This window comes from Ischnura elegans, chromosome 11 (genome assembly GCF_921293095.1).
Source record: "Ischnura elegans chromosome 11, ioIscEleg1.1, whole genome shotgun sequence".
NCBI lineage: Eukaryota > Metazoa > Arthropoda > Insecta > Odonata > Coenagrionidae > Ischnura > Ischnura elegans.
Genome location: NC_060256.1, coordinates 11,731,274 through 11,746,157, shown reverse-complemented (window position 1 = coordinate 11,746,157; position 14,884 = coordinate 11,731,274). Strand labels below are relative to the sequence as shown.

Here is a 14,884-nt window from a genome sequence, read left to right as displayed (position 1 = left end):
TTACTTCTCTCTGTCGGTAATGTCTACTCGACTCATATGGTAATATGTGCCGTATTGCCGTATGTGTAGTCCTTGAAAATATCTTTGTTTGGCGGTATTTCAAATACAGTCATTATTATTACAGTATTCTACCGATCAAGGTAGGTTTCCATGGAGTACTTAAGAAGTGATCTGGGGACCTCCCTTTACTTCCAGCGCTGCCTTCTTCAATTCACTGTAAGGTCTACTCCCTTTCAATCTATCTAAAAATCCTATTCTTTTCCTTCCCCTCCCTCGTTTCTCTAACATTCTACCCTCTAATACATTTTCAACATCTCCTCCCCGCTAAGTACTCGCTCCATCCAAACTTGCTGTCTCCCCCGCATCTCATCTAGAAGCTGCCTCTCCTCGCCAACCATATCCAGCACTTCGTCGTTTCTCCTCCTCTCCGTCCATTTCACCCTCTCCATTCTTCTCCATACCCACATCTCGAATTCCTCCAATCTTCTCTCGTTTTTTTCCTCAGTGTCCACGTTTCCGCACCGTAGAGAGCTACACTCCAGATAAAACTCTTCACTAACCTTTTCTTTAAACTATTGCATAACGATCCTGTAAGAAGTTCCTTTCTGTGCATGAATGCCTCCTTTGCTAGTGCAATTCGCTTCCTGATGTCCTTGCTACTGCGTCCGTTTTCCTCTAATGCGCTGCCCAAATAGTTGAATTGCTGTACCTGCTCAAGTTTTTCCCTTCCTACTTTTCTCTTGAGTGACAAATTCCTCGCTCGCGATACTTTACAAAACCGCATTACCTTAGTCGTCTTGTGATTATACAATCATTAGGTATTTAAAATCAATCTATTTCAAATTACTTATTATTTGAACGTGTTTTTGGTTGTAAAGATTTTTAGCAATGATGAGCCTTATATTCAAAGGAAACAATAGACCTGTTGTGAAGAGGGGAACCGGCGGTTGAGCTCTTATTTGAACGTGTTTTTGGTTGTAAAGATTTTTAGCAATGATGAGCCTTATATTCAAAGGAAACAATAGACCTGTTGTGAAGAGGGGAACCGGCGGTTGAGCATAGTCTCATTCATAAAACAAAAACCTTGACCAATAATTCCGTGTATCGATTTGTGCACGTGAGCCATGATATGAGGAAGGAACAGAATAGGGGGGTTATTCTCTATATCCGAATGAAAATTACCTCGTTCGGAGAGCTGATTGATTTTCAGATGGATCGCTCAATGAATCATTCATTGATTGATCAAAAACAATGGCGCGAAACGAAAGCGGAATGAACCGTTCTTGTGGAAGTGAGCAGTTTCAGTTATCGGTTATTCGCGATCCGTAGGCGGTCACTTATTGAACTTCTAAAAAATGCCCGTATGTGGTTAAAAATATGACGTCATTCTAACCCCCAGGAATGGAATCGTTTAGCATTTATTTCAATCGTCGATCGTGACAAACTTTGAAAAATAAAAGAGATCCATACTGTCCGTTTTTCGATCTGTCGTCTGCTTCTCTAGGTATTTTCAACGAAAAATAGATTATCATATCTCTTTCGCAGATTATTTGATGATGTCACGAGCTCATGCCGAGAGGGTCACCGCTTCTCAGCTATCCTATCGCTGAAAGTGAAAGAAAGGTGCTATTTCGCACTCGTCCGTCCGCACCTTGAATATGCAGCGAGCGTATGGGATCCGGTACAGAAAGACTTAATCCGCGAACTGAATAAAATACAAAACAAGGCTGCGCGTTTCGTCAAAAACTGCTACGGGCGTACAGACAGCGTTACGCAGATGCTAAGCGAATTAGGCTGGGAGCCGCTGGGAACTCGGAGGCTGCGCGCTAGGCTTAAATTGCTTGAACAATTGAGAATGGATATCTTTAAGAGCGACTCGGAGAACATAATATTAGAGCCACACTATATTTTCAGGTCCGATAGAAGCGATAAATTAAGAGAGATGTTTTGCCGTACGGATAGATATATGAATTTGTTTTTCCCCGAACCATAAAGGACTTTCATAAATGCTTGTCCCAACTTCGTTAGAGCACTTTATTTTTTATGCGTAGACGGTTGATTTCCTAACACCCCTTGCCACACGCCTTTTAGGCGGCTTGCGGGGAACTATGTAGATGTATATTGTTGATAATTCTATCGAATGAAAATGCGGAACTATAAGAGAAAAACCGATCGGTAAGATGAGGACAACAAACTTTGGAGGACACTGAGGAGGAGCAATGGAGAGTTAGGAGCTAAATAACTCAAAGCGTTCTGAAATTCTTACGAGCACCCCCTACACCCTGAAACTAAACAGGAATATCTCTAAAATATAGGTAAATGGTTGCGGTGCTTAGCGGTGGAAGACGAAAAATTCAGTTCACCGGAAAAATTGATTATCACCGTGGAAGTCGTGGAAAATTTTACTTAGATCCACCAATTGTTGATTGGATAAAATGTTTTGAATGTAATAATTGGAGGAAATAACCTTGTGCCACATATTCTAAAAAGGGAAAATTAATAAGTGTAAACTGTGATTAAGACTCTTGCCCCATAAGGGTAGGACATTTTCCCCACGTGAGGGGCAAGATTCCTATTTGTTTTTCTCTTACATATTGATGAATTAACGGCAGCTCTGTATTATTTCTACAGAAATGGAACCCAAGTATTGTAGTAAATGTAACAGCGAACAAATTGTGTAAGTATAAAAGTTGTCGTTTGAACGTGAATGCATTATTTTTATAATTGTTTGTTAGGTGCGTACTCTTGCCCCTCATTCCCCCAATCCCTGGGACTTGAGCGCCTATTATTAGGCCATCCATCTATAAAACTTTTGTATCTCACTGTGTCGGAGAAATTTGTGAAAATATACCAAGAATGTACGCAAGGAAAGAAACGGTGCCGCAAAAATGTTAAAATTTATTTTGGGTCCATATTTCGAGATACTGCAAAAAAACTATTTTTTTCTAAATTTTGTTTCGGGCTGTGGTGTCCTGGGTAAGTTATGCAGCTAAACATGGTGGGGAAATTTACCCCTTAACGCTGTTTACTCGAGCTTAACCTTCAACCTTGCCTCCAACTTCTATGGTAATGAGGGTGGAAAAAGTTCTCGCGCCCCAATTCTCGGAAGGTCCTTGGCCTGCTAAGCCCTGTCTTCTCCGTCACCTCTTATCGTGAAAGTTGCTAATTTGAGTGCCTAATTTAAGAATTAGCCATGCTATATTTTCGATCGGTTTCCCACCAGTTATCAGTTGAGTTAATCTTGGGCGATTAGTTCTTCATTAAGACGGCTCATGAATCAAGGTTGATCGATATTTCGCCTTCAAAATTTTCCTTGCGCCGCTTGTCAAAGATTTGCCTTTGTTCCACGGCCTTAAAAGGAGTCCTTGATTGATTTCTGTTGTATTACGTCGTCACTGTTGTGGTGAAAGTGTCTCTTATTGTGTTTTTTATTTCAGGAGTTTCGTCTTTCATTTATTTTAGGAGTATCTTTGTTGTTTCAAAAGGGAAAAGAATGCAGCAGTTATTTTAAGTGGCCTAAAGTTCTTTAGCAAACCTTTTTTTCAGAGAACGAAGGTATTGTTTTTGTAGAAAAATATCTATGCCACAATGTATTTACCGGCTAATATTACGATAAAGTCAATGTTATCTCAACTAGCGTTAATTTCTCGTACAATGTAATGAAAATTCTGAGTCTTGATCAGTCGTTAAATAAATGAGTAAAGGTGGGGTGAAAAATAATCAGTTAACTAGTTCTAAGATTGTAGTCGTGTAATAAAAAATAATTCCTGTGCCACAGTTGGGCTATTTTGAAAAACTTATTTATTTCATTTTTCAAACATACCAATGCTAATGAAGTATGTAAAAAGTCTCCCCTGAGTTTTCGTAATAATTTATTGATCATAGCTGAATATTTTATATTTTATGGATAGTTTATTGTGGTCGTGAAGTAATTACGATGAGCAATGAAGTAATAGTTCATGACAACCCATTTTGTTTTTTTCATTGGCGTTTTGGGTTTATTTTTTCTCTGCTAATCTTGTAGAATTGGTCCTAAGACTAATATTAAGAATCATTTAATGGCTATCCCTTTTTTTTCTAAAGCCAATGAAGAAAGTCATCGAGTTACTTTGAGTTGGAAAAGATGAGACATTTAGTTTATACCTATTTATTATTAGTTTTCATTGAGCTATCGCCCCTACGTGATGAATGATATTTCTAAAAGTTCATCACTTTAGTTTTTTGTGTTTTAGTCTTTATGGTGGGTACTATGTGAGTATTAGGAATTTGCTGTTTCAAAAAAGAATTCTGTTTTTGGGCAAATTTTTATTTATTGAGCTTTTCTTCAGGGTGTATTGAACGTATTGATGTATTTCCAAAGTAAATAATTGGTGAGCATACGTGGCTTGGATAAAGAAATAATATGTCTCGTTTGATGCGAAGAAGAAGCTTGAATATGTTTCGTGTGGTACCTATTATCATGCATGAAAACCATTCGCTACTGCACACCTTGTTGAAAAGAAAACGCTTTTTTGCAGCCTTTAATAAGTAGAAATTGTATTATCAGTTATCCATGTTGGAGTTTTCACTGTTCATTTATCATTAGTCCTATGCGCGCTCAATTATTAGTTCTGGAGACTTGTAATCTGATGGAATCTTCAGTTTTATCGATTCACAAAAAAATGAAAACCCTTACGCGAATGGCATCGATTTAGAAAAATGAATGTTCGTGACTTGTTGGCAATTTATCTATCGATCAATAAGCAATTTCGTTGATTTTATAGTGTGTCTCATAATCAATGAAAATTGATGAATTTTCTTTGATTCCCTATGTCGCAATTTTATCGCGAATGATAAAGAAAATAATACAAATTATCCGTCGTAAAGTAGTTATTTGCTGGGGCTAATCGATATCAACGGTACCTAATCAAGTGTATGCGCTTTTTTTGCCAATTCTAACATCCACGTGTGGAGTTTTATGCGAAAAATAAACTCCAATTTCAATATTTCTAATGGTTGGTCTTCTTTCATCCAATCGGGAATTCGGACGTTAAGAAGATGTAAAGTGGCTAGTCTTATTCAGTGAATGAAAAATAACTTCTTAAGTCGTCAATAATATTGAGGTGTGGCCAGGTCTGTTGATTAGTTGTTACCTGTAGAAGAAATGCTCTCTTTATTTCCGGAATAGTGTACAAAAGTTTAATATACCTATACGCGGAATATTTTATTTTTGAAGTGGATTAACATCATCATCATTATTGCTTAGAAACCATCCTAAGAGTGGCTTTATGCGAGCTTCTGCTCTATTCTCTTATCGGCTTATCTCTTGATACTTATGCCTCGGTATTTCATATTCAAATATTTCATCACATCATTTTTGGAGGTGACTGGGAATATAATGCCATGGCGTGATATCCATATGTTAAAGTGCAGTCCACACCCGAACTGAGATATCATAATGCGATAGTGATTATAATCACCGGCTACCACAGGGAAATTTTGAAAATTAAAATATTCTAGTTTAAGTTGTTAATATTAGTAATGGATTGTGATTCACTTTTTACTGCTGAAGAATGCCATATTCTGAAAATGCCTGTCAGCGTGAAGAAAAAACTTTATTAAGTTTTTAACCATATCCACGTCATTACATTACAATTTAAAACATTTATAATAGAATGATTTCCTGTCTTGAAGTCAAGCACGTTGCCGAAAGTTGAGAAATTACTGTCAGTTACGGAATAAGGTAAGGAGTGATTACAAAATATTTAGATTATTTCTATGCTAGTCTTTAGTGAGTGAGGCTCTATTTAAGCATTTCAAAATATTCTACGGCGTTAACTGGAAATATTGACACGTACTGGTATATTTATCCATTGAAATGTATTTTTTTGCTCTATTCAATTAATGTTTTGGTCTATAAAGGGTTCTCAGTAACTATGCCTCCGAGCTTAGGTAAATTAATTTTAAAATCAGTGGTCATGCCATCATGTAATATCTCCCAGAAACATATTACGTGTGTGACTCAGTGGCCATTGATTGCAATCCTGTGAAAGGAGGATGGAAACTGAAATACGGCGCCAAAAACGCATGGCATACTGTCGGTGGCCGAGCATATTTTTAAGGGCTACTATTGGTTGAAACTTTAGCTGACTAGACCTCCCAACCACCTTTTATCCTCTATAAATTACCAAACAGTATATATTTTTTGCTCTCTGTTAGTAATTTCAGATTAAATTCTACGGCGCGAAAAGAAGATGGCCATTTTCATTTCTTCGTTAAATTATTGCAGTATTCCTTGTGATAATGATGACAGTAGTGATGTCAGTATTTTAGCTCCCTTGTATTTCATTGGTACACGAAATTAATCATGATTAGAGAGGTTACATTTTTATATGCAACATATTGAGAATGGTATTTTCTCCTCGACAGATTATGGGCTGTTTGTTGAAGTTAATAAATCCCTATATGAATTAAATGGGTCCGTTCCAGCCGTGGACTTCCAAAATGGATTTGCGAATATTCATCGTTGGAAACGCTTTAGCCCGTGTGAAAAAGCCGCTGTAAGGAGATGATGGTGAGTGTTTAATGGATTTATTATTCCCTTCTTTGATTGGTTAAAAAATAGTGTGTTTTCATAGTTTTACTTAAATATTCTCCTGTAGACTGACTTTTATCGCTGGTTTTTGTGTGTTGGATAGTTTATTCTCATTACGCTCCATTTAAGCTTCTATACCTATAGTTATTACGTTGATATAATTACATTCAGAAATTCATGTGTCGTCTGTGTGAGACATATATCAAGTTCAAAATCATGTGAATGATGTGTCTTATGGAGGTTCATGTGATTTAGCTTATTGAAAGCGTAATTAAGATCACAACATGTGAATATATCCACTGGTAAAGGCGTTTTGTGAGTACTTCATCCAGCCGAAGAAAAAGACCACTCCTATGGTATTAATGCCTTTGAGTGTGAAGTTTGGTGTTAATCATTTATTGCTCGAACTGTGCTAACCTCTAGGGAGGTAAAAAAAATATCACTCGGGTTAAATACCCTAAGTTCATAAATACAGCGGACCCTGTGACTTACATTCATTCAACACCCTTCATAAACTTATCCCTAATGTGCGGTTGCGGGCGAGAAATCAACGCAAGTGTCACATGAGGGGGTGAGAAGCCAAGGTGTACAAGTGATTTTATCTCGAAATAGAGTTAGGTACAGAAATTGATGGAAGAAATATACAAATGATTGGTTTCCAAGGGATACGAATGAGTCTCTGTTCTGAGCTGACATCGAGTGAAAAATCAAATGCGCTACTAATTGATTTTGTTTGTTTTCTTCACCTAATTTCTGTACTTAACTCTGTTTAGAAAAAAATATAACTTGTACCCCTAGGCTCCTTCCCCCCTCATATGTTAGTGGGAATTTTCAGGTAGGCAGGCGTGACCCGCGAATGATTTTTTTTGTAAAAAATTATGAAGGAAAGCCTTTTGAAGACTATAAATAAATGGCTAGATTCATATGCGAACTGAGTCTAAAAAAATGCTGCTTACTGCATATCGATAGCTAAGTTCTAACAACACTTGTCTCAAATTCGGCCGGTTTAAGATAGGTATCTTATACAAAGTGTAATAACATTAAAAAATAAAATAGAAGCAGAAATAACTCTTTGTTTGCAAATGTATGCTTCTTTTTCAGTTTTATGAACTTTTGATTTTTGATTTCAAAGTACAAGTAAAAAAATAATAGTTTTTTTGTTCTCCTGAGAAGTTGCTATTTTTGAGATACGTGTTGTTAGAACTTACAATTAGCCATCGATATGGTCAAAGCAATCAAAAACATCCTCATGTGGATAAAGTACTAAAGACACGTATATCCATGATACTTCTGTTTACACTGCGGTAAATATTAAATTGCCAATTCCCAACCCTCTGAGTGTGTTTACTTGGCCCACAATTTTCCGCAACCTTTGAGAGAACTCTTATATTCCACGGTATAAAACGCATCTCTATGCGTTTTACCTGAAAACAGTCATTAGATTTGATCAAAGAGTTTACAATTACCTACATTCTGAATAGGAATTTTACTTTTTTGCCACTGAAGGTCAGGTGGAACGAAACCCTTAGGACGGGCTCGCGGGGTACACTCCTGGGGCAGGGACTGTAAGCGATTAGCTTTTCTCATCTGCCACCAGAAAGGGAAGGACGGGAAGGAGCAAGGAAAGGAGGCGCCGCCGCGATGAGAGCCCGACGGCGCCTCCAGGGGAAGGACGGGGAAGGAAGGGAGAGGACGAGGAATCCTGCACCGTCACAAGGCGGGAAGGTCCTACTATTAGCGAAACCAAGCATACGCTATTAATATTCTACCAATTCTAGTAGATTTTCCTATGAGGAAGAAAAATCTATCGATCGAATCGGTAGATATCACTGAATGTCAATTTGTGCAACAGGATGGGGATTAAAAAATGAATTTTATTATATACGCCGAGGATGAAAATCAAAATGAACAAATCATTTGGCTTAGCCGGGATTCGAACCTGGATCTCCCGATTGCCGGTCAGGTATGATACCAGTTACACCACCAAGGCCTACCGGCAATGGGGAGATCTGGGTTCGAATTCCGGATAAGCCTAACGATTTTTTCATGGTTATTTTATCTTTTGTGTGTGTAACATTGTAAAGTGCGCGTGACTGCGTTCTAAGTTACTTGTTTCATGCAGTAATTTGGAATTTTGTTGTCCCCATGTACTCAAGGGAAGCTGCGCGAATTTTTCACATTAGTCGTAAACTTAAGTATAAACATGTTCTAATGCCCACCAGTATCGCCGGGACCTTTGCAAGTGTACCTCATCTAATAAAATTTGAACCATTTGCTTGTTATAAATAACTTATTCCTTCAGAAAAATTTTTCCGCTTCAATCTCCGATATATCTAATTACTTTCTCAAGCCATTCAAATACTCTGCATACTTCCTCTCTCTATATTTGCGAGTCGGGATGCACACATTAGTTCTTTTCCTACGAATGTCGAAAATATGCGGCAGGACGTTTCTTGACCCGGGAGACGAAATCCGAAAATTTCCGTCGGAGATTTTTCTACGCAAGCGATCGAATGCCGAAAATATACGTTTCCTTGCTATCCCTCTTTTATGACAGTCACGGGTTCGCAAAGTCTTACTTACGGAACCCAACAAAGCGGTACTTAGGCCCTATCCTCGAAATTCGGGAGCAGTTACCTACCCGGACACATCGTCTTATATTATACCTCTTTGTGGTAAGGGTCCGCGGTCATTCAATTATTCATTCAGTCAGTTTTCGAAATAAATATTTGTTCCTTTCTCAAAAAATATAAACTAAGAATTGATCGTGCCCTGAACACGATGGACAACTCGCCCATCGAAACGTCGGCCGAGATGGAGTTGGAGAACCTGACCCGGTGGAAATCCCGAGTAACCTTCCACAACTAAGAATTGAACGAACGTGATGCGCCCGCTCCCAGCGGGCTTCCCCCGCTCTTTTCAATGCAGGTCCACAGAGGGATAGGCGCGTTTCTAATTTTAAAATGTAGAAAAAAAAGGCAGGGTCTTATGTACAAATTTAATTGGAATGTTCATGTACAAATTCAGGTCAGAGGACCTCTTTAAACACAACATTGGAAGTAATTACCTACACTATCCTCTGTTAAACGCACATGATGACTCATACTTACGTATCGACAGGAGACTTGAATGTGGAATCAGTCGCATTTTGATAAAAGTTATTTAAAGAATGCGAGATATTGTTGCAAATGAACTAATGTATCAGTTTGTGCGCCTTTAACGTCAGGAATATCTACCGTTTTTTTGTTTTTTTTTGTGTTTTTTTTATTATTTAAAAACCAATTTTAGGAAACAATAGCAATATTTAGGAAGTAAGATATGCCGTCGCATGTTCTCTGATAAATTCTGAGCATTTTGGTACCTCATTTGTAGAGTTTGGTTGCGTATAAGTTGAGAAAAAGGTATCTATACGGTAGAAGTAATATAGAAGATTTGACTTTTTAGCAGCGTTTAGAGCTTCGTTCAAAATTTGACGATTCTCTGAATAAAACCAGAAATTTAATTCCAAGTCTGCAATTTACGTGCAAGCAACAATTATCCATATAGCTAATTAATTTAAACAAAGCATGGTTGACCGCGAACCCATGCCGCTGGTAGAGTTATAAACCCCGAAAGGGAGGAGCCCAACTACCCTCGGAGTCCGAGATAAAGCTGAAAGCTGAGTCCCCACTAGAAAGGGTCGAAAAAGGTTGGTGCTGTGAGTGCGTGATGCCTCATTCACTTTACGATTGTTCCAGCGATTGTCGGAACTATCGTGCATTCACACGACGATTGTTAAAACCTGTGCTGCCCTCTAGTGCTGACATCTAAAGTGAACGGGAAATTCATGGTTAGCAAAGCTGTTGAGGTATGCAGGGACAAGATATTACTGTGATCAACGTGTATTTACCGAATAATTTTTCTTCCACCCATAATCTTCCTTCGTAGGACAAATCCATGAAAAAAATAGAGCTTCACGAGCTTTTCGTCTTTCTCTTGTCGCTTCCGTTTCCGGTCTCCCAGCGCCTAACCATCGTAAAGTGGCAACGTTCGGAACTACGTCAACTAATGTCAGGACATGCATTCACACGGCTAGTACGGCCAACTATCGTTAGGACGATCGTAATGTGAACGAGGTATGGTTATCAGCGAGACCTTTGTGAACGAATGTCCTGAAAAATGCTCAGTACGGAGGGGACGGAAGGGTCTCTTGGGGCTCAGTACAGCAGTCATGCTAAGGCGGGAACTCCACCGTCTCGAAAGGTCTAGGCCAGGGGTTCTCAAACTGGGGGGCGTGGAGAAAGTTCAGGGGGGGCGTGACACCCAAATGAAATAAATAAAAAAATTACAAAAATAATTTCCTCAGATCTTTGAAATAGTTTCAGAGAAAGCTGTTCGGATGTACTTGCCTTTTTCAACAACATACATGTGCGAAAAAGCGTTTTCAACTCTTGTGACGATCAAAACCAAGTACCGCAACCAACTTGATGTCGAAAGTGACCTACGCTGTGCTTTGTCTGAAACTCAACCCAGGATCTGTCAACTTATCCAGAACATGCAAGCGCACCCATCTCACTAAATTACATGTTATGTTTTGTTTTTGTAAGTAGGTAGGCCTATTGTTTCACCTTCCTTAAATTGAAAATGTATCTGTGTTACAATGTTAAATTTTGCATCAGTAATTATATTCGTTTTTCATGTAATACCTGTTTTAATTTTCATCATACGTTCAATTATTGAATCTTTCCATTCTGTGTTACCGCATTCAACAGTGAACAAAAAAATCTACCTACTCACCGTATCAAGTAGGCATCCACCGCACAAGTACTTGTACTCGTACAAGTAGGAGTTGGTATGTACGTCATCATCATCACTGGTCAACAATCCTAGGATTGGTTTGACGCAGCTCTCCACTCAGTTCTCCTATCAGCTAATCTTTTAACTCCTACGTATTTCTTCTCTTTCACATCTCTCTTTACTTGTTCCATATATTTTGCTCGAGGTCTTCCTTTTCCATTCTTGCCTTCCACCTGTCCTTCGACGATTGTCTTCATCAGGCCATCATGTCTCAAGATGTGGCCTATAAGGTTGTTCCGTCTTCTTATTAACGGCACCGTGGAAATAGGGTATTGCAAAATGGAAAGCTGATATGTGTGGCGCGGGAGGGGGGGGCGTGGTACAAAAAAGTTTGGGAACCCCTGGTCTAGGCACAAAAAAGTTGTTGGTCAATTTCTACCACCATTATCCAGTTGTTTACTTCTACTACTCCCTTATCCACTTTTCAAGTAAACAGAGCCTTTGCGTGAAGGCTGCTCGAGTGTTCCACCGGGTAATCATCTCCATGGCTACCGACGCGACGTTTCGTGCTACGTGTCGTACTCCATCATCAGGGCTGAATGCCCTGCCATACGCCGAGAAAGCATCAGATATTATTTTAAGCAGAGCCTTTCCTCGCCACCACTAAATATCACCTTCCACCAATCACTCCAGTAGTCGGGGATCGGGTTGATGTGGTGGCTAAAGTGTTGGCTTCCCACCCGGCGGTGGCGGAGAATTTTTCAGAGACTGCCCGATCCCTGCTTGAGTGTTGAGTGGAGGACATTTCAAGCGCAACACTCCGTTCGTCGGATGGGACGTTGAGCCGTGGTCCTCCTGGCGCCTTTCGTTAAGAGTAGGCAAATGCCGACGCCGGGTTTCTCTCCACCCTTCCTTCCATACCCTTCCCTCACGGCGCAAATGACCTCAGCTGTCGTTCGCCTCCTCCAAATACCATAGCGTACCTCTAGTAGTCCTAACCCTCCTCATTCAACCCCAACTTGTTTATTTTCCCATTATCTATTTCCACTTTGCTATTTTTTTGTTTACCGCTCTCACTATTGCCTCAATACTTCACGGCCCCACCATTGTTGCCTTCTTATTCTCCCCCATCTTCTTGATCTTCCTTTTGCTTCTTACTTTGATGCCCGTGGTAAATATTCGCAGGTTTTACGCACGGCAAAACAACCTCGAGGACCTTGCCGACTTCGCTGCCTGGCACTCTGAGGTCAGGTCCCATTTTATGAGTTTCCGATACTCAATTCATTATGCTCCATATTTTTAGGGAAAAGATAGTTTTAGGATGTCCACTCATCCATTTCAGTAGTGTTTTTTTTACGTGTTACCATCACGTGGACCACCTTTCGTCTGGCTCTTACGATTTGACCTATCTGTTATGGTTCCTTTTACCGAGAGTTATGAAAATTGCTGCAGCTCCAAGGGTCATTCAAACGCGCAAGTTATCATACCGCGTCAAGGCTGTAGCCCAAGGGAAAGGAGAGAAACCATTGAATATTATTATTAATGACCACGATAACGATACGATCAACCCAGTACCACATCACAAAATTCCATATAAAAATTCGGGGCTGTTTGCGACGTACACGCGTTAAAGAGATCTATGCATGTGTACACCGTGGATGAACAGTATTTAGCCTATAATGTTGACCAAAATTCTGCTGTAAAAGAACTTAATGGCTGCAAATCCAACCCAACTGCGTTACTGTTACCATGAAGCTCAAATTTGTGAGTAGTTATATTTTTAGCTATTTAGTAGATACCAATTGGCGATTTGTGGTTTGTTTGAAATTGCTTTGTCATGTTTTTCCAGGAATATTTAAGTCTTTTAAGTGCTGAAATTGAACCTAGAAAGTTTATTGTCCTAACATATGATTGTACTGATGAATAATAACTTGATGCTGCTCTGATGCAGGTATCATCATATCCAGGCAAGGGAAATTTAATGCATGATCCGTTATATGATTGTTTATAATGCTCAGAAGAAATTTGATTTTATTTATGCGTCTTGACATAATATAATTTCAAAAAAATTCTGTTTTTTTTGCGTATTCAAATTTATTCTTTCGTTTTTTTTAATTCAGATAAAAAAGGATAATTCCTAGCAAAGCTGGAATTACTCTAACCAGATGATGTGTTTATTCACGATTCTGCTGAATTCAGGCATGTCACTTTTCAAATGGGCAAATATCACTTGTACTTATAATATGGCTAGCTATAGATTACTTATTGGCACATTTATGCAAAATGGCTCAGTACTGTGAAGACCTGAAGTTTTACCAAAGATTGGTTTTTACCCGCACCATTATAGTAAGTGAGCTTTATGTGGCTTTTGCCAATAGTTAACAGTAAAACGGCCGAATTTATGCATCATATGAAAGCTCAAATGGGTATTTCCTTAGCACGGGTGAGTTAATAGTGAGCGACATCATTGAAATTGCGTTGTCGAAGCATCAAAGAATGCACGATCTGCTTGTGAACTTAATCATTCGCTATTTATGGAATGTAATGTCTATTGTAAATACGGTTTTATTTATTACTGCTTTTTCGAACCTCCTGACTGTTTTCTTTCATTGATAAGTTTCTAGCTTTGGTGTATAACGTCCTGGGATGCTAGAATGTCCTTTCCGCATGTTCAATGTTCTTCGATTCTCAATCCATGGGGAATGAATTATTTCCAGCTTTCGGCCTGATGGTGTCACTAAAAGTCCTGCTGAATCACATTGTCGTGTTTTGAAGAGGTGGCGGAATCGGCCTGGGAGAACTTTCTGCTTCAATACGTCAACACCAGTATCCAATCTTTGCCGCTAGCAGGATTTGATGTTTTCCTTTAAATTTTTTCCCTGAAGTTTTGGAGAACTGAGGTGTCTACAATGAAATCCCCGTATCCGGTCGACCTTTGGCCTTTGCGTGATCGGCGATGTTATCATTGATGTGTGGGGATGAGAAAACCGATAAAATCACTTAACCTGTCCCGCTAGCATTCCCTGCTTCTATTGATGAGTTTCAGTAATTTCTAAAGGAGTGAAAATGCAAATTTATTTGAAAGCGTCGGCCTATGTTTTTGTGGAGCGGCATCACAGCTGATCGATTGGTATATTTTGTGAGTGACGGGCGAACATAGGTTAAATGTGCAATTTAATATACCTACATACCTGTGCTCAATTAATATTTGAAAATTACCTTGATCTGAGGGGAAGAATTGGTGAATCGGTTGCGGAATCTTACTCTACACAAAATCTCTAGAAAGTGAATGTGATGGTGTAAGTGTGTATAAAGACGGAGGACTCTTTTTTGCTAAACTTACCGTCGAGGTAGTAGTGGCAGGCGGTTGCCGAAGAGCCAGAACCGTCTTTCACTGAACCATTTCTCCATGCAGCAGGGCCTTTGTGGTTTCCCGTAGTGATTAAATGTGGATCTTCAGAACAATAACAGTGCTGAAGAAGGACAATTGCTCGACTTCACCCTTCAGCTTCACCGTAGCAAGTGACGACGCCA

The 14,884-nt window shown here is 39.3% G+C and overlaps 1 protein-coding gene across 1 annotated transcript in view; it reads right to left on the bottom strand.

Moving 5' to 3' along the window:
* LOC124168515 (cyclin-dependent kinase-like 1) overlaps positions 1 to 14,884 on the bottom strand; it is a 99,292-nt gene extending 84,408 nt beyond the window's left edge. The window contains exon 1 of the mRNA XM_046546839.1: positions 14,694 to 14,884. Coding sequence (XP_046402795.1) covers positions 14,694 to 14,761 — 68 coding nt within the window. The 5' untranslated portion in view covers positions 14,762 to 14,884. The remainder of the gene's footprint in view (positions 1 to 14,693) is intronic.